The 21702-nt window shown below is 31.7% G+C and overlaps 1 protein-coding gene and 1 non-coding gene across 2 annotated transcripts; one reads left to right on the top strand and one right to left on the bottom strand.

The window, feature by feature from the left end:
• Positions 1 to 145: 145 nt before the first annotated feature.
• Positions 146 to 15978, bottom strand: Smp_082690 (neuroligin 3 (S09 family); the record flags this gene model as incomplete). The annotated part of the gene is made up of 6 exons (XM_018795868.1): positions 146 to 206; positions 2267 to 2718; positions 5654 to 5946; positions 9416 to 9601; positions 11420 to 11572; positions 15462 to 15978. The coding sequence occupies 6 exons, from the start codon at positions 15976 to 15978 to the stop codon at positions 146 to 148; spliced, it is 1662 nt and encodes a 553-aa protein (XP_018650137.1).
• Positions 14354 to 14419, top strand: Smp_tRNA_01116_Gln_TTG.1.1. Its single transcript has one exon. It is a non-coding gene (tRNA).
• Positions 15979 to 21702: the final 5724 nt, after the last annotated feature.

Raw genomic sequence — 21702 nt, 5'->3', positions numbered from 1 at the left:
TCTGGAAAGAGATACGTTCACGGTGAAGCCTTCCTATCAGTCCAGTAAATGACCTCATATACTGCTATCTTTAACCAATGATACTCAAGCGGTTGTATAAAATTTTAATTTAATTGCTCTAAAATAACACTTCAATGAGTATGGATTATTTACCACAAATTTCCGGAGAATTTCTAAACGGACATCTTTGATCAACTTTCGGTATGCTTACAACAATTTTGTTAATTCGAGATGGTAAGAAAAACACTAGAACTTTTGAACATTTAGTAAATTAAGATAGGAATTTCGGAATTACGTTTGTCGTATATCAATGAAAAGATTGTGCAGAAGAACTGATTTACATCTATAGCTACTTTTGTAATAGGAACTGTATAATGCACTTGAAAATTTGTTCTTTGTTTTGACTATCAGATTGTTTGAAGCTCATATATAACTGACTATTATCTATCTCTTTCATTGTTTAAAGTAAGTACTTTGTACGTGTTTACTGAGTCGTCAGTCCGCTTTTTCTTGTAGTTTTACTTTCTTTTAAATTTTTATATCTGTGATATCATTTTTATTAATTGTGCAAAAGCATGTTTGTGGACTCAATAGACTTCTAAAATCAACCGGATAGCACAAGTTTTACCATATTAACTTATTTATCTCATTTAAAACCATTTGATTTCACTAAATCTATGTACGAGTATGATTCAAACAAAGTTAGTCATTCCATCTTCTTTCCCTAATTATTCCTTCTTTCCCTCACTTAATAAATTTTATTTCAGTTTTTTAATATGTAGGGTTTACTGAAGTTAAACTTCCAATTCAAATAGAGCAATTGAAGTATTTTTTTAAGTTGGTTTTTTCTCACAACCGTACACTAATTTATATTTCCCAATAATAGTATAATATCAGTCAAGTGACGGTGTCATAGTTGTACAAGTGACTATGAAAATGTTACCAAATGATTAACTAAATAAGTGAAAAATGTTGAACAGGGTAATTATGATATTTCACGTAGTATATATGATGTAATTCAGTACACTATTCATACGTCTCTATTTAAGTCTATGTGGTGTCTTCCATCAGTCAAGTAGGAATGAATGATGCCTTTAATTACATACTATCCTTTAATTAACTAGGTAGGTTGAAGCTCTGAATCATGATGAAAGACTTCCTTAGTTCTGAATCCCGTATGATTAGCTGTATCAGAGCAGTTTAACTGGTAAACTCGCATGAATATGGGAATTTAGATAGTTTATTTTTGTTTCCAGATGTACCGACAGGCTAAATGGGTTTATTGCAATACCCTTCTTACTCCTTGTGTTAATATTTCTGTAGGCAATATCACTTTTTAAATGTAATTTCCGGATTGATACCTTTATCATAGTCTCTGTCATCTGCCTTATCATTTTATCTCATTCATGTATTTTTCTGATGAATATGTTTGTATATTCACTCATTTCATCATTAAGTACTATAAAATTATAATCTATGTAGTGACAGTAAAATGCTCTCTGGTTGACCAAGCCTTCAAGTGGTTTATTCCTCAGTTTTTCCTCAAAAAAGTCTTCAAGAAGTGGATCTAGTGAAGATTCCATAGTTAAACCATCTTATTCGCAAAAGTTCTACTTAATAAACTGAAAATACACATTCAATGTGTGCCTGACACTTGGCTCCTTTATTGTAAAGACATGAATTTCTGTTTTGATGCTTCTCTCTATAAGTTCACTGAAAATAAAATCTATTATGTTTGGTAAACAGACATTAGTGAGCAAAGATTATGCTGCTAATGATATCATGACGTTACTTTGCACCAACAAGTATTTTTCTATATTATTAAGAAACCTAAAAGAATCTTCTGGATAATGTTCAACTATTTACTTATAATGTGGTTCTAAAATTTTTGACAAAGATTTATTTCAGAAGGGGTTTTGTGAAGATTTAGTATTTTCATAGTTGAAAGCATGAGACTGGTAGGTCCTGGGTTCGAATCTCGCAAGGCGAGGTCGTGGATGCGCACCGTTGAGGAGTCACACAATTGGACGAAACGGCCGTCCAGTGCTTCCAGATTCTCCTTGGTGATCTAGCTTCAATTGACTCATGCTTTCAACTATGAAAGATTTATTTGTCGTCTTGTACTAACATTTATCAATTCTGTTCTTTTACTGGAATTTTACTTCCCTTCTTTTTTTACAGAATATCTTACCAAATAAAATAAAGAATATCTTAATAATATAATAAGTACTACATTAAACATAAGTTCATTCATTATACACTTTACCCGTTATGTATAAAATTTGCCAAATAATTCATTAAATTAACAGAAATTTTTTTATCCATATCTGTATATTCATTAGAGAATGGTTCTAATTGATTTGGACTAATAAATGGTGCACCAAGTAGATATGGTAAGTCATCAGCAAAACCAATTTTTCCCATTTGTAATTGTTTTCTAGTAGCATTTCTATGCTTTGTAATTTGTTGACTTGTTTTGTAATTAAAGAATAATGCATAAGTTGATTTCCTGTGTTTATCATAATTGTTAATTTGTTCTTTTAAACGAGTTATTGTTGGTGTACCAGTTGGGAATAATAATGTAGGCAATGATGATGACAATGAAGGATTTTGCATTCTGTTGATCATTCGTTGACTTGTGTAAAAATCACTATGCATTTTCAATGTTTGTATAATTGGAACAGTGTATAATCCATCGGATAATATATCTAGAACTTTCTATAGTTTGTTTATGAAACATAAAATAAGATGTGGAAAAATTATTCTGAAACGACTTTAGAAAACTGATTAAAAGTATTTATTTAAAGAAGAATTCAGATGGCTGAATTCACTAGTCGTTTATCCTCAAGCATTGCATATGCCTAGCTACCGCCATAGGGAATAATTCTGTATTGATACCCTGAAGAAGACCCAAGAAAAGAAGAGCAGGAAGATAGCGATTTACAACAGTTGAACAAGAGTAGAGAAAGCCACAGCATGTGCCGAATACGCAGAAGCAAACAAGAAGGTGATGAGGAGCATTAGAGCTGACAAGCAGAGATACGTGGAAGACCTAGCAACGAAAGCGGAAAAAGCTGCAACCGAAAGAATTATGATACAACGAAGAAACCGGCAGGGAAATATGGTAAACCAGAGAAACCAGCCAAGGACAAAGAAGGCAAGCCAATCACTGAGATTCAAGAATAGAGGACAGACTGGAAAGAAGGATACCTCATCAGGATACCGAAGTAAGCAGATCTGGTCAAGTATGAGAACCTGTAGTGCCGTACTTCACCAATCGTTCACCTCGATAACCGTTATAATACAAATCTTAACGGTGCATAAAATCAGAAGGCAAAGAGAAGCGGCAACTACAGTCGTATTAACAAATGACGTAGGCCGGAAAGTTATAAGCACATGAGTAAATATCAGCGAGCGAAACAAAAATGACACGCATTGGAGATGGCGGGCAAGCCAACTCACTTTTATCAAGCGTTAATCAATATTTATAGTCAGACAAGAATATGTTACAGACATGCGATGAATAGGATAAGAAGTGTACACACACCTACGCTCACACAAAAAATAGTAGGCGTTAGTAAGTGAATAATTGACAAGGTGAAAACATGACTCATGATGGACAGGTGAATTGGTTTGTCCAGAAGCTAGAATAAAGTATATGAGCTTAACATATCAACCGATACTACAAACCGCAGCGGCGTCACACGACTATCGGTACTACGAAAAGTTTTCAGCAGAGTGTTGCAGAAGCAGACGAAAGATTCAGTAGACGTCCACCTTCGAGATTAACAGACCGAATTTCGTAAGGATCAGTTGTGAACCAACCAAATCGCGACAATACGAATCATCGCTGAACAATCAACTGAATGGAACTCGTCACTTTACATCAACTCCCTTTACTGTGAGAACGTGTTAGACAGCTTGAAGAAGAGGACTTTGTGCTATCTTCTTCTACACTGGTCAGCATCATCAGGAATTAATACGACGGGCTACACTGCAAATTGTGCATGGAGGGCAGTTGACAGATGCACTGAAAGGGAGTTCTGGTATCAGACAAGACTGCATACGCTTACCTTTTTTCTTTTTTCAAGTTGTTGTCCGGGTTATGAAGACGTCCATATCTGATGGGAATACAACGGACAAATTGCGTGCGACTTGAGGATTTGGACTTCACAAGTGATCTAGCTCTTCTATCCCATACACACGAACAAATGCAGGTGAAGACAACCAGTGCAGCAGAAGCCTCTGCACCAGTAGGCCTCGACATACACAAGGGAAAAAAACAACAACCTAAAGTACAATATGGAGAACACCAACCCAATCACGTTGGAGGTGGACAGGAGATATACTGAGGAAGTCGGAAAACCCCATCATGAGGCAATCACGAACTTAGAAAATAGAAAGATGCTGACGAAAGTATATGTTACTCAGGGAACTGGATACAGATATCAACAGAAAGGAGAGTACTCGAATTGATTTGTTTGGGAATCCTGGTGGTTGGCCTACGCTACTTTACGATGGTTCATAAGCCTTAGTTAGTAAGTAAGTAAGCTACCGCCTACACTCAAGAATAATACCGGCTAACATTGAAGGAGAATTTTTTAGAAAGTCTAGCATAGAATAAGTGCTTAACAAAATTGATTGTTTACTCGCACTGTATGAAAATTTCTAAACTTCATGGCTGTGTTCCTAGAGTTGTCTTAAACTAATAGATAGAAACGTCATGTGGAATAAAGTTAAACAGGTTGCAGTGACCGAGATGTTATAATCCCTCATTTTTTAATGATGCTCTGATTTTTATAATATATTATACTTTTAATACTTGTAATTCATCTACCCCTTCAGATTGTTTTTTATGTTTAATTTTTTCACATTCGGTTATGTAATTACCGTGACTACTATTCTCTTCGACCTGTGGATTTACTGACTGTTTATACGGAGTCCAAGTTGATGCTGAAGCAGACTGGAAAAATACACGTCCATTTTAGATCCTTCGTTGTTCATAAATAACTGATCATTATCTATTTCTATTCATTCAGTGGGAAATAATGAACTAACCTTTGGGATTTACTGCTGAAATTGTTTTCAACTTTTATGAACGGGTTTGCATACTTAAAATTCAATTACTCTTGGTACAAAAACTTTACATTAGTTTATCTTGTATTCCTTCTCGACTGATAATAATAACTGACACCAACCTCATTGGGTATCTACATATAACACTGCTTAAATAAAGTGACGTTGATTCAAGGATTACGTCGCTATCCGTTTAGATATATACTTACTTACTTACCCACGCCTGTTACCCCTCGCCGAGGAGCATAGGCCACCCACCAGCATTCTCTATCCAACCCTGTCCTGGTCAATCCTTTCCAGTTAACATTCATCCTTTTCATATCTGCTTCTATTTCCCGGTTTAGATATATCTTTTATAAAAATCGCTAGTATTCAGAGTTCAATCACTGTTGTAATTTAATTGGGTATTGACATAAAAAACACGAGAAAACAAGCAGAACTTATTGACTTACAATGTCAGATCAATTTACGTCATAATTAATAAACATCTTGTGACCTTTACTAACTGTATATTCTTTTTATCAGATGGGATCTACCTTGAATATGAACAAAAGTACTTTTATTATCAAACACTTACCCAACGACAATCAACCTCCTTGAATTGTTTTTCTGAATTCCCAATATAATCATCATTATTATTGTTATTATTAAAATGAAATATATCTGAATTACAATAAGCATATTCAATAATTTCTTTGATTACATCTTGATTATAAGGATACATTTCATATACCAATTTTTGTATTAATAGACTATAAGGCATTTTATGTATATTACTATGTGAATAATATAGATTAGATGCTGGTGCTTCAGTCCATCCAATTAATAAATCTGTATTCATAAATAAACTTGTCTCTATACTGAGAGTTTCTAATATTCGATTATTCAATTCATTAGATTTACCGATAAATTGTGAATACCACTGTTGCGGTTGTTGTTGTTGTGGTAGTGGTGGTTTATGATAACCTTGATCATATTGTATTTGTTTAATTGAATTACGATCAATCAAATAATTTGGAAATAAATTTCTCAATATTACAGGTCCTAAACGTGTTATTAAAAAGGACTGGGTTAATTTTTCTTGTAAATTTATTAAAAATTCAATGGTGGAATTTTTTAAAGTCATAAATAGATGTTTTAATAATTGAAGGGGTATATTAGTATTTGTGGTAAATGGACCAAGATTATGTAATGAATCATTATATGCTTTCAATGATTTCATATTGTTAGTTTGTGGAAAGAGTGATTTTTGCCTATTTGAATATTCAATGTTATGATGTTGATAAGGATTATTCTCATTTAATGATTTATTATTTCTTAAATTTTGATTTGTTATATTCAATTGTTTTAATAATTCAATCAAAATAGATGATGTTTGATGTGATGTTGACCATGGTGCAAATCCGGATCCATTCAATAGTATAATACGTTTGATCCCACTACCAGTTGTACCTAAATAATAAAAATAAATAATCAAAATAATCAATGAGTAATCAAAATATAAGAGTATTTTTTCGAACAAACAATACCCTAAGATCAAAATTAGTAAGAACTAAAGATCCAATTCACAAAGAAGAACAACAAAATTGTGTCTATGAAATCAGATGTAGTGACTGTAATGCAACATATGTAGGTGAAACATCAAGACAACTGAATGTGAGGGTTAAGGAACACAAACAATGTTTGAAACACATTCCTAAATCCTCAGATAATGTAAGTGTTAGGTCGGCTTACAATAAACTCTATCAGAGCCTCCAGAGAGGCTCATAAAGAGCCCAACCAATCAGCGATTAGTTAGAAGCTATGCTACTAAAATGCTACTAAAATAACAAGGTCCTGATTGGCTGTTAACATACTGTTACTATGGGATCTCAAGGTCTTTTAGTTACTATAAAACCCCTGTTTTTCTGTACATAAATGAACCTTGTAGTAAAGCGATTTCTCTGTTACTCGTGTCTTCTTAATGGTCTTTCAAGTCGCTCAGTAGTGCTAGCCTGGGGTTATCCGAATAGCTAGGATCCGAATAAAGCGTTCAACCTACGAGACATAACAGTAAGGAAACTGGAGAACAAATCAGTGATAGCATTACACTCGATAGAATCGGGTCATACAATTGATTTCGTTCACACAAAAATCCTTCAAAAGGATTTCAATTCTTACAAGGAAAGGCAAACAGCTGAAGCCCTATACATTTGGGCTAATCCAAACAATATTAATAGGAGAGATGGAATACAATTAGCAGTGCCATGGCAGCTAATCATTAATAAGTAAAAACCTGAAATCCTTAACGTTTTTTATCTATTTCGTATTATCTAAATGACAACAATTGCTTTCAATGATTCTAATCAGTTGTCTTATCGGAATTTGTTAAACAATTCACTGGAACATTAAAAAATGTCACATACATACAGTTTTTAAAATTTACACTCTTCAAATTTCACTCTTTTATTTTTATTTTTGTTTAATTATCTTCATTTTATACATGCTGTAACAGATATGATTCATATCATATATTACAAATTGTATGTTTTCCTTATAAATTCACTGATAAGAGACAATATATTGTGTGAATGCAATTTCTCCTCTCACATCTTACGTTTTCCATACAATATGTTATATTAACGCTTATCATTTCACATCATACATCTCTTACACACTAATACACTTACCTAGTTTAGACTTTGTTAACGTTGATTGGATGACCTATTCAGTGTAAAATGAACCCGGAGAACCATGTACCTATTTATATTCGATAATTTTGATGTTTGATTATAATTCCTTGAAAAAGCTTGGACCAGATTGCCAGGCGAAACGTTGCATTTACTACAAATTCATTCACTGAGATTTTACAAATATATATTATTCCTATTTAATGTCTTACATCAACTCGGCGCTCAAATACTGTGAAACTATTCGCTCTAATTTAGACGAGAGTTCTTATAAATAATTATTATGCTGTCATTTTAAACGAAAACTTAACTAAATACTTATTTTAAGTATTAAGTGCTTTTGTATCAAATTCAATGAGGAACCTTTCAATTCTTAGCTGTTTAGTAATTCGATATCCTCTCAATAAAACATATGGTCGAATTCTTTCTGTTACTTGTAATTAAGATTGTCAATTCTATTAATAATAAAATTAGTTTGTTTAAATATTCTTTGATTTCATTTACTATGTTAACTATTAAGATATTTATATAGATTTACTCCTGTACCTAACCTAAGGGTTAGACATTTTAGTTATCTAACATTGAAAATCACAGTATATTAAGGTGAAAGGATGTATTTGTAAAATCTCAGTGAATGAATTTGAAGTAAATCCAACGTTTTGCTTGAACCAGATTGCTAAGCGAAATACTGGATTTATTTCAAATTCATTCGCTGAGATTTTACAAATACATTCTTCTTCCTTAATGTCACACATCAATTCAGCGCCCAAATACTGTGAAACTATTTGTTCAAATTTAGACGAAATTTCTTATACAGCGCCTATTTTATATAAAAACAATCTGTTTCGCACCAGTCTCCATGTTATGGTTGTAACTCTACTGTATTTGACAATAATATTTTTATTGTTTCTAAGTCTGTTATAACGTGTGTGTGCGTGCGTGCCCTGTTTGATATCTGAACGTGCTGACCCCCGTCAATCAGAGAGGAGTGAATTTATCGATCGGACCAGTGATACACAAAAGCTGTATGAGCAGTCTTGAGTACTTATCGGTCCTGCTTTCTACCTAGCCCAGCCAGTTAAGTCCAGAACACCAATAACAGCCTCTGTAATATGAATCATTATTCACAAACATACTGGGTTTATATACCAACCAAACAGGCCACATCATATCATAAAATAAAAAATAACATTTGTACAAGATTAAGCCAAAATTGGCTGTGAATAAGGGGAACAGTAATCAATAGATTGGGGATAACTCAATGATGGTAAATCATATCATAATAGTTCAAGGGCCAAAATAAAGCTTATAATAAGAGGGACACGAATGTAAATAGTTTAGTTACTTAACAATTATACAATAGGAAATATACATATCATATTGGTCCACGAATAGTCCTCCAAGTTACCATTCATAATTTTCCACGGGATACAGCAAAGTCAATATGTTTAACGAATTTTATTTCATTAAAAGTCCTCAGCACTTTTAATACATTTTATCCATTTCTTTTGTTAGATTTACTCCACTTACCCCCCCCCCCGCTGTCTCATAAATCGTTGTATTTAGTTTAAGTATACATTGATAGTTAATATTTAAAATACCATCACCCTTCAATTTTGAACAAGTCAAAAATATTTTAAATATAACTGACAAATAATTTATGAAATTACCTTGTGACATTTTTGATAAAGAAAACAAATGTACTAAAGCAGCTCCATGACCATAACCAATTAATGTAATTTCATTTGAATTACCATTGAAACTTTCAATATTTGTTTTAATCCACATAATAGCAGCATGTAAATCATAGAGTGCATAATTTCCACTGATACCGTGATTATTTGTAAAAAGAAAACCTTTTTAAAAAAATTTTCAAAATAATTTCGGTTTGATAAATAAATTACTGAAAAAGTTTAAACGATTGTTCATTTTTGTTTAGTATTTAGATATTTAATTATCAAATTTTCTTCAACATAAAATAATCATAGTTAACATTTGTTCACATTTTTACAGCTACAACTAGTGACTGGCTTCAAGAGATATTTCCTAGAGTTCTAGTGAGAAACAGTGACCAGTGGAGTTCAACCAGGTCTATTGTAAGATAGTAACTCACTGAAGACAATGGTGGATGTGTCGCTCAATTTCGTGGATCTGTTGAAGTTAGACATTAACACTGTCGGATGCCGGCTGGCTCAGTGGTCTAGAGGTTAAGTGCTCGTTAGGGAGACTGATAGGTCTTGCGTTCGAATCTCGCGATGCGGGTCGTAGATGAGCTCTGCTGAGGAGTCACACAATAGGACGAAACGGCCGTCCAGTGCTTTCAGGTTTACCACGATATTCTGGCTTCAATTGACTTATGATTTCAACTATAAAATTATAAAATTGATTATTATTTTCACGGAATTGTATGGAAGTTTTGTTGAAACAAGTAAACAGAAATTAATCATCACATTAAACTTCTATACTGAGATTATTTAGTTCATTTTACTTAGCTTCATTATGAAACCATGACTGAAATTAGTACCCTCTATTCAGTTGCCAACCTTAAGCAGGACTGTAGATTCTATTGGAGTGAAGTTTTTACTTTCACTCTAATTCAGTGTTCACAAACCAACTCAAATGGTTACTGACTTTTAGGACACTGTCGAGAAAATGTCAAAAGGTGATAAATAACACCATTGATTTCAACAAGTATAGACAACAAACATCACATTTAAGAGAAAAACCAGTTTAGTGAAGCGTTCTTTTTTCTCATTTTATCAAAATGATAATAATGACGATAATAGTGATAATAAAAACTTTGTTAAACCTCTTAACAGTGAGGTAAAATAAATACAATCATTAAAGCATTATTTTTATTTAGGAACTTGGTAATAATGTTGTCGCTTAAAAAAAACACCATGGTAACAAACAGTTCAGAACATGGTAAAAATTTCCATTGAAAAATCCCTTTGAATAATTTAGAATTGTACATTTATATACACAGAAAATCAGTACTTGTACGAGAATTATTCATTGATAATGTCCTGTAAAGTGGCTATTGAAAATCTTCGTAGGCGATTCGGTTTATAAATGAATTCTATAAACTCATGATACATAAATGGTGTGTGCTAATTATGTCAACAGTTATAAGTAGTATGTAACACTAATCGAAAGTGGAATGCCCGACAGAAGTTTGAGAAGATCAAAGAGAAGAGAATTAGGACAGAGAGTGATTGTTATGGAAATGAAGGAACGTTAAAGCCTTAGACAATTGATGGACATTTTGCGAATGAAGTATTTATTGTATAGTTCTCAGATTTTATTAAGAGATTCTGTAATTTTGTATTCACATACACTTGTGTTTCTCGTTCACTACACATATACAACGTTAATGATGTTTCAATATGAGCTTAGATTAAAGAGATGTGTTTACTTACATATCAAATGATACATTTAACAACTCAATAAACATTAATAAAAATAATATTTTCAAAACTAAAGCAATATTTGTATATATTTCCCTCTCTCTTTTGCTTAACTTCATGAAAGGAGTCAATTGCATGGAGTATCGTAAAATGATGTGATTGTTTGAACTTTATATAGAAGTTTCTGGATGCTTTTTTAAATTATCAAATCAACTGATTATCATGTGTAAATTTGCTTAAAAACACATTGCAGAAATGTGAACTTACCTAATAATCCTAACCGATAATTTAACGTTATACCAACTGTATCACTATAACTAGCCAATACTGAAAGATCATATGCATTACCACTTCCATATTCATATGATTCACCATGAACAAATAAAAATATTGGTCGCTTATAGGATTTTCTTGTTTTGTCTATCAAGATAATTGTTTTTTTATTTTGGTAAATGAAAAATAAATAAATTTATTTTTGTGTATTCATTAAAAAAATAGTGACTTTAGAAATCATAATAGTAAGAAATTTATTTATTTATTTATTTAAACACATAAATATTGATACAAAGGGGCACCATATATACATGTGCCGCACAAATCTTATTTGATTAATGTGAGAGCTGTGATAATGCCCAGGTGCCCAAACTGAAACAGGCGGTTTTCTTAGAGGGCCACACCCAGAGCCTTTGACCTACAGATCTGATCTACAAGGCAGTGGAGCATCGTGAGGAGATGCAGTCACATGGTACTCGATGACCAACGATTGATTCATTCGCCATTTGTTCCTTCAGGATATTGGAGCCCATGTGCACCATTGGTTTGAAATCAGGGTTTTCCAACTCCCCTAGGTGAACTTTCTGTGTTCACCAACCCGGTTATAGCACCGGACATTCACTTTTCGTCCTCTCAATTTCGTAAACAACACCGGTGCTGCGAGAAGGCAGTGAGTATGACTACTCTGGCAGAGGCTATATACGTGTGGCCATGTAAAAGCATTTGGAGAGGGAGAGCGGACTTTTCCCACTCTTGGCCGTACCAGGACATTTGGGGGCTATAGTATGAAAACAAATAGTTCGTCTAGATTCGAGAGTTTATCCAAGGAATTCATGATCAATAGATTTTATCAAAAACTCAATCTTTCTGAGGTAGCAGATAACTTTTAAAAATGCAATTATCATTTCAGTAGCTTCTTGTTTAGATCTATTTACCGAGTAATGAAACCTGATCCATATCCATGTTTTCAACTTTTATAAAATATGTAATTATTTTCAAAAAACTTTAATTGCTTACAAGATTCATCACCTGTGTACATGTAATAATGCTTTATATTTTCTAAGTCAAATTATTTATTTTACCTGAGAAAATATATTTGTATATCTTAAATTTATACATTCCGACATCAAAATATCATTAATAAAATGGAAAAAAATCAGTCTCAACAAATACAAAACTTCAAAAATGAAAGATTGGCGCCAGACAATAATGACTTTTGCTTTTATATCTAGTTTAATCTAGCTTTCAAGATTAAAAATTTGATACTGAGGTTCTCAGTACTCCTTATTATATCCATCGATTCGACATTTGAATCAAATGTAAATGGAAAATTCGGTATATACCGAGAGAATTTTTTAAGAATAAGAGATTCCATTTTTTATATTGTGGTTTTGGTTAATTTTTTTTAGTTTAAAAAACGGATACTTTCCGGTCAGTTATTGAATGTGTCTATATGAGTAAAATCTACTTTAAAAAAACATAAGATTGGATATTGAACTAATAAAAAAATTGATGAGTTACTTTTATGGAATCTTTAGTAATATAATCAAGATATATGAATCTTAATGACAGAATAAAATCTTTAGATTGTACTTTATTACTTAATGGATAGTTGTATTGTAGCGTGGTCTACTTATATCCATATAAGTAGTATATGGCGATGGTCAGACATAGAATGTATTTTGGCAGAAGACCGATATGGAAAGTACTGAAATGAAGCGCAATCGGTAGGAAAATGCATGAACAGTGGGATTAGAGAAGACGAACTGATATTTACAGAAAGAACAGTGAAGATTGAGACAATTGATTGTTATTTTGCAAATTAACTGTTTACTGTATGGTTATCAGAATTTAGTGAGATAGTCTGTAATTTGTGCTTAAATACCTTCGATTGTCCCCAATGAGTGTTTTTGGTCACTATAGTATAACATAAGAATCACACAGTTGAAAATAAAAATGTAAACGATTTATAATTAAGTAGTATTTTATACGCAACTTTAAGTTAGTGGCTTTAAAAACATTACACTCTGGAAAGACATAATGTTAAGTACAATTTCGAAGTTGACCATATTTTCAGTAAACAACTGGAGTTCAGTTTAAACAAAGGATCAGACAGAAAAAAGTAACCATATTTTAAAACGTTTTAAATAAAAGATATATGATATAGTTTGTAAATGATTATGGTTCAACATAACGTGTTACAAGACAATCGAAAGTAAGTCTTGAAACTAAACTAGCATTCATTTAACAAGGAATAACTGAATCCTTAAACATACTAATGATATCCTCAAGATTCCAACCGGAGTCATTAAGTCCTACAGTTTCTTGAAAATAATAAATTCCAACTTAATTCAAAACAACTATCCGCTATTTTATATTCTTTCTTTTAATGGTTATATAGTTGGGTAATCAGTCTAAGATCAACATAACCACCAAAATATAAATAAATTTACCTTAATCCAACCATTTTAGAACTAAACATTCAATAAAAGGAGAAGCTGTATTTTAAATGAACAGTGAATACATAATTAAGAGATATGAGTTTAACAAAACATGTATAAATATTTATTTATTAATGATAAACAAAAGAATTACGTATCTAAAATGACATTTCATCCACCCCTTTTATCATGTACAACTGTAAATGCTTTCCGTCGTATTTCATATAACGCGTTGGTTTTAAAAATTATTTTTTTTAAATACTTAAAAGACGGATAACAATCGACCTTTTTCAATGAATCGTTTTATCTATCTTTGCTTATAATGCTTGTGAATTAAGGCTATATCGAGGCAATACGCACAGTATGCACATAAACCAATTAGAGACTGACCAGTTGCAGTCCTAAACATCAATGGGAAGATTCAAACAAACAATACTAAGTGAATTTAAACTTCACCCTAACGCACAAGCAAGTGGCTATCAGGACTCAGTAGCTGAGTGGATAACGCGATGGCGTTTGAAGCGAGGGTGCTGGGTTCGAGTCCCAGAGTGAACATCAAATCCGAGATGCAGGTACATCCAGCTGACGAGTCCCAAATAGAACGAAACGCGCGTTCTGGATTCCACTGCTAGCCACTATCCATCTTTGCTTATAATACTTGTGAATTAAGGCTATATCGAGGCAATACGCACAGTATGCACATAAACCAATTAGAGACTGATCAATTGCGGTCCTAAACATCAATGGGAAGATTCAAATAAACAATACTGAATGCATATATTTTGTTATCATTTAAAAACAAAAGTATTTAAAAACCATAATATTTTGATTTCTTTATCCATAAATTAAGATCAACTTTTTTAATACACTTGGTAAACTTGTATTTTTAGCTTAATTTATCAGGATCTTTTAATAGAAGTTCAAGTGTGACCTTTAAAAGAACCTTCATATCAAATGAACGGTCCTCAATGTGAATGAAAAACAACTTGATATTCTAATTTTGTTTACTTTCTTTGATGAGGCTGGATATTGTGAGGTTGATTTCACACTGTCTACGAATTGTTTTTAAATTAATTTCTATGTAAAGTAAAATAACAACCCAGTATTCTTTTTCTTGAATTCTTGATTATGAAAGAATTGTAGGGATGTTTTACCGAATGCAACAGTCGGTAATATAATACTTTTAATTTAGGGAAATAAGTATTGACATTTTGTTGATATGAAACAGATTTTCATGACTTGACTCATGTAGAAGTTCTTTTGTCCAAGAGCAGTTTCATTTGTTTTGTTTATAGGATCATGAATAAAATCAAAGTTTTTTGATAAATTAGTTACTTTGAATCAATCCTTTTATCCTATTATCTTCAATTCATAAATATGTTAACCTTCGTAAGCGACATGTACAAAGTTTTCTATATTCAGAATAAAATATTTAACTTAGATGTATAGTGTATCCAAAGTCAGTTTACAAGCAATTTAAATTCACATGACTTAAACTGAGACAGAAAAGAAAGGAACTTAGTTTTTAAAAATAAATAAATGAATTTTACATAAATACTTACCTTGTTGTGGTACGTAAATATTTAATGTTAAACAATCTTCATCTTGATTTCTTAAAAATGGTAACAAATGAATCAATCGATCTTTCACCTGTTTTGGTATATCTTTATCTTCTAGATGAACATGCATTGATGGTTGTGGACATACTGGTGGAAGTATACTATGTGAATAAACACCAATTGGAGATTCATAGAAAAATGATGCAACTGAATGACTGAAACGATGTAATGCAGGCACTTTCATTATATCATGATTATTATTAAATTTAAAACTATCACTATGATTCGTAGTTGTAGCCATTCTGGATAACTGATCTTTATCATTATTATGCTGAACACCTAATGATGCATATCTTACACCATAATAAGCTATCACTGGATTTAAACTAGACAATGGTAAATGTAATTTTATACCAGTTAAGCGTTTTCCATCGATTAAAGTGATAATATTATCATCATCAACATCATCATCAATATTGATACCATTATGCATAGTTTCTTGTTTTTTCAAAGTAATCTTTGGATTATTACTGTCCTTTTCATTATTAATCATCCTGCTATTATTTGAATTTGTGTTTAATGTGAATTTGATAACCAAATTTTGAATAAGTATCAATAAAACAAATAACATACTCATATTTTTATGTAAAAAAAATGATACTGAATTGATGTAATACAGTTTAGTTAGATACAATGAAAATAAAAATTTACCGGATTATAAACATTGAGAGAGAGAGAGGGAAAAAAAGGGAGAATTAGCATCATGGAAACTAATTCAAAAGGTAAATATAATAAGCTTCTAACATTTTTAATTAATAATTTATTTGTTTAAATAAAATTAACGAATTCTGATTGGTGAATATGAAAAGTTATTGTAAATAATTATAGGGGGAACAAAATTTATAATGAAAAATAAGATATGAGAACAATATACATTTGAATAAAATAAAACAATAGTCTAATATAAAGATTCAATCCTAGAATATATATGGAATGGTTCATTGAGAAATGATATTGTCTGAAGAATTATTGTAACATTGGAAATACTAAACAGTTAGATATATATGTTTTTCCTTTTTTAGAACTACTCAGAGGTCTTCTGTTATAGTTCCTATAAAAGGTTAAACTTAAGAACTACAGGCCTCTTGATAATCATGACGTTTTTAGACTAAAAAGATTTACAGATGTAACTCGTCTTGTAACTCATCTTTGAAATGTTGATAACTTGTACGTAACTAACTTAAGCGTGTTTTACAGAATGGAGATAATAGTTGTAAAATTATCTCACATATTAAGGTCATAAAACATTATTTTTTTCAACCTGAATTTTCAAATCAAAACATCAGTTTAACTAAATTCTATTTTTATTTGTTGAATTTTCCAACATTATCTTACATTAAATTCAATTAGTATTGTTTGTTTGAATCTTCCCATTGATGTTTAGGACTGCAACTGGTCAGTCTCTAATTGGTTTATGTGCATACTGTGCGTATTGCCTCGATATAGCCTTAATTCACAAGTATTATAAGCAAAGATGGATAGTGGCTAGCAGTGGAATCCAGAACGCGCGTTTCGTTCTATTTGGAATTCGTCAGCTGAATGCACTTGCATTTATTTGATGTACATCGTTTTTTAAATATTTCGGTTTTAACTGTGTCAAGAAATATAAATGACTATTTTTTTTTCATACATAGGCAGTAATAAGTGCAACTATGGGTAAGTTATGAATGGTTGGAATAATTTATGTGAAGAATTGGTCTCTTGTTACGAAATATATATCACAAACATATCGTTTAAAACAGTTAATCCCTTTCATAAATTTCAAAAAAAAAACTAATTTTGTCTTATTGCTATAATTTTAAACCACGTACTTAGTTATGTGTCAAGCAATGATATGTGTTTAATCTAAGTAAAATATTCTACCGGAATAAATGTTATCTTAGATGTAACACACACAAATTTTAATCCTGTATCATAAACATTAGTTTGACTTAATTCATGATCTGACCTAGATGACTAAACAAATCACAACAGATGGATCTCTCAAGATCATATAATTAATGAATCGTTTGTGATATAATCAGTTACTCGTGTTATCCAGTGGTATATTTCATGTAAAAACCAATTCTTAAGCCTGAGTAGTTTCACATACAATATTATTTGACAACAAGATCGACTATTTGCGAGATCGGTTTTTCCACTAAGAGGTTTCATTTCCTCCCAGTCATGTAATAAATCAAAATTAATAAGTAAGATTGTCAATTTATTTTTTAAATAATTATTCCTTTCTGTTATCCATATTTAAGTTCGACAGTTTGTATTAAAATTGTTATGCATGTACTTTTAATGTAAATGAATACTACAGTGCTGCTTTATGATCATATCAAACCGACTGTGGATAGGTAACTGTGTATTTTAGGTTCTATATAAAAGAACGTGAACATCATGTTCTATTACTTTGTAAAATAAGATCATTTGAATGGTTGGAGCAATAAATTTTGAGGATAGGATTACAATAACAATTGTCGAGTCACTTAGACCATTGAAGATATTGTAACTTAGTAGATAGAATTCTAGCAGCATTAAAGGACTAGACAAGTATGGCAACTGTAAATATTTAGTATATTGATAAAATTCGAATTCAACTGAAAAAAAATGTCATTATAAAAATCAAACTTTATATTTTAGATAGAACTGAAAAGAAAGCATGATATTTAGATGTTTCTTAAAGTGTAATTCAAGTCTTCAGCCTTCAAATATCCTTTTAACAATTTGTCGTTTGGTTATAAAAGTAATAACACCTTACACGAATACTTGTTTCATTTCTTTTACTTGGTGCAACCCTTGGTCATAAAATTTACATTGGATTTCATCTTTTAAGAGATGGGCAAAGAAAACGCTTAGTCAGGTGGATGTCGGAAGTTTCTGTTTTAAACTTCACAGTTTGATGTAAGGTTTAGAGATACAATCTATTTGACTTATTCGTTGTGCCCAAAACAGTTTAAACACATTCCATTGGTCGGGAGTTGGATATTTTAATTAACACAAACAAAAATATATCTGGTAACCCCTGATTTTCAGTGTTTCGTCAGTTGACATTAATCTAATACGAAATCTATCTTAAAATTGAGCTAACCTTCATAAAATCATCCAAATTAGAATACAATTAGTAGATCAGACTATTCATTAGGATTTTAAAATTTTGAAAGTCATGTAACTAACCATACTGATAGCTCATATAACTATTTTTAACATTCATCAGTAATCGGCTTCGGGGAAATATTCCACACAATAATCCTTTTGGAAAATGTTTTCCAAGTAGATATGTATACCAGCAATGTTAAAAGCCATTCAAAACCAGGTTTGACATTTAAAGTACAGACTTGTAAAGTTGAGTACATCAGAATTTTCACTTAAAATATACTACTCATTATCAATAGATCTATGTTATAGGTTTCCTTCAGATTGTTCCGAATACTTCTAGAACTCAAACTACCACTGTACGAAGAAACGAATCATGTCTGTTAATCTAGTTCAAAACTCCAAAAGTAACTTAGTGATTCTACTTAGGGAATCCAAGGTGTTAGTGATAAAAACTGACAATATTTATTCATTTAGTTTGAATACTCTGACGTCATTTTTCAATTATCAAACGAAATATAACGCACTATCCAATTTCTCTGATCAAACAGTTGTATACCGCAGAACATGTGATTTGCTAATTTAGGCACATCAAAAAGCAGATTAATATAACACAGGTCACGATTCAGCGACTGATCGTCGAATGAACAACATACTGAGACGCAGTTACATTTAACTTCTGAGTTCCAAATAGGAATAAAAGCATGTCCTCGGTTCCACAGTCAGCCGCAATATAAATAAACTAAAACTTATGTTTTACAAGTTTGCATGCTACGCTATCTTAGAATCAGGAGAATAAAAACGTATATCAAACATACGCTATCGCGTGAACATTCATAATGTGATTACAAGTATTTTTTCTCATTCTAAATTTGGTTGGTAAACTCTACCCATGGAATTCCTCCATCAAATAGTATTTAATATGTTAATTTACTGATCTCTTGTGAATGCATTCAGTAATACATGTTTTCTCTTAATTCCTTAAAATATTCAAGATTATATAACATTTTTTCATTTAAACACACAAATATTGATACAAAGGAGCACCATATATATATATGCGCCGCACAAATCTCATTTGATTTGTGTGAGGGCTGTGATAATGCCCAGGTGCCCAAACTGAAACAGGCGGTTTTCTTAGAGGGCCACACCCAGAGCCTTTGACCTAAAGATCTGATCTACAAGGCAGTGGAGCATCGTGAGGAGATGCAGTCACATGGTACTCGATGACCAACGATTGATTCATTCGCCATTTGTTCCTTCAGGATATTGGAGCCCATGTGCACCATTGGTTTGAAATCAGGGTTTTCCAACTCCCCTAGGTGAACTTTCTGTGTTCACCAACCCGGTTATAGCACCGGACATTCACTTTTCGTCCTCTCAATTTCGTAAACAACACCGGTGCTGCGAGAAGGCAGTGAGTATGACTTCCCTGTCAGAGGCTATATACGCGTGGCCATGTGAGAGTATTTCGAGAGGGAGAGCGTACTCTCCCGACTCTCGGCCATACCAGGGCATTTGTTTACACAGAAAAAGATGAGCATTTCCAAATTTATAACCCTGTAAATAAATTATTAATGTAATTAATGAAATGATTGTGGCCTAAAATCTACACTTTTTTTCGAGAACATTGTTTATACCTGGTCAAGATAGTAGTAAACTTTATTTCTTACAGAAAGGTTATTTCTATTCGTTTTTCTTTTTCTGAATCAAATTTAAACAAATAACTTATTATTATCATTGAAGTTGATTTTAAAATTTATTATTATCATTATTAATATTTTTCATGTAGTGACATTGATATAGTTTAAGTTTTGTTTACATTTAATTATTTTATATGACCCTGGAGGAGTTTCATTGTTTCAATATTCAATGGATAAGTAGCTTCCTTTGTAATATATTATTGATAAGTTGGCAAATAGAAATAGGATAATAATGATAAAGAAAATAAATTATATTTTAGTTATTCAATCAGGTGATATTATTATTATAAATATTTATTTCAAATGAACCCCTTCAAATGACTGTCAATTTAATAATTTCGTGTTCAAATAACAAACATTGTTACTTACCTATGATTTAAAATATTAATCCTTTCATTATTGAAATAAATTGAACTAATTATTTATAAAATGAACGTTTTTTAGGCTAATTAATGTCACGTAGTTATGAAGATTGTTGTAAAGTTTCGGACCTAAGGTTTGTTTAAGTCGATACTCATCGTCAAGGGGTATCTACAATTTTCCTGAAACCTAACTTCACATGTCTGAGTTCAAATCCTGCGAGAAATACTGTGTGTGAGAAATACTGTGTAGGGGAAACATCTAGGCAGTCCACTATCAGGGTGAGAGAACACAAATAATGAGAAAATTTTAGAAAAAGTACTACACTCAGAAACAAAATCAAACTTGAAGGAACACAAATTATTACGATGGTTTAGGTGCTGAATCAGACTATCAGTAGAAAACAGAATAATTATCTACTCCACGGTAAATATTGATCAACAAATAAATACATAGAGCTTAGTATCCGCCTCGTCTTTACCAACTGAAGCTTGATCCCGACAAAAATGGACGATTATTCAATTATGTTTGGATTGATCCATGATAATCCTCACTTTAACAATACGGGTAAATATGTGACTGGATCGATTCTACACATGCTTCGATAAGAGTATTTCACTCATACTTATAGTTAGTTTTACAATAAACAAAAACGATTAATATGTCCTTAGTCGTACCAAGAGGTACAACTTTTCTGTTTCCTAATAACACTAGTATACAGAATCACACACACACAATCAAGCCCTTCACATATCAAATGTTCTTTTGAAATCACTATACGCAAAATGAACATGTGGACTTGACTAGATAAACGTTTGACTTTATTTTAAAACTATACATATCCTTTGATGTTGCTTTCGATTATTTTCCTGTAGAAGTTCGAACTTGTTTGCCAGGTGAAAGGTTGGGACTATTTAGTTTTCAATAACTGAGGTTATTTCAAATATAACCTTTAGATATGTCTACTATATCCATGGTTTAGAAAATTTTATCTGATAGTTGTTGTTTTATTAAAGTCTCACAAATAAAATGAGAAATATTTTAGCGACTAAACATTATCGTCAGTCAAATTG

Source organism: Schistosoma mansoni, chromosome 2, assembly GCF_000237925.1.
Source record: "Schistosoma mansoni strain Puerto Rico chromosome 2, complete genome".
Classification (NCBI taxonomy): domain Eukaryota; kingdom Metazoa; phylum Platyhelminthes; class Trematoda; order Strigeidida; family Schistosomatidae; genus Schistosoma; species Schistosoma mansoni.
Note: the sequence above shows the minus strand (reverse complement) of the source record. Positions and strands in the feature narration are given on the sequence as shown.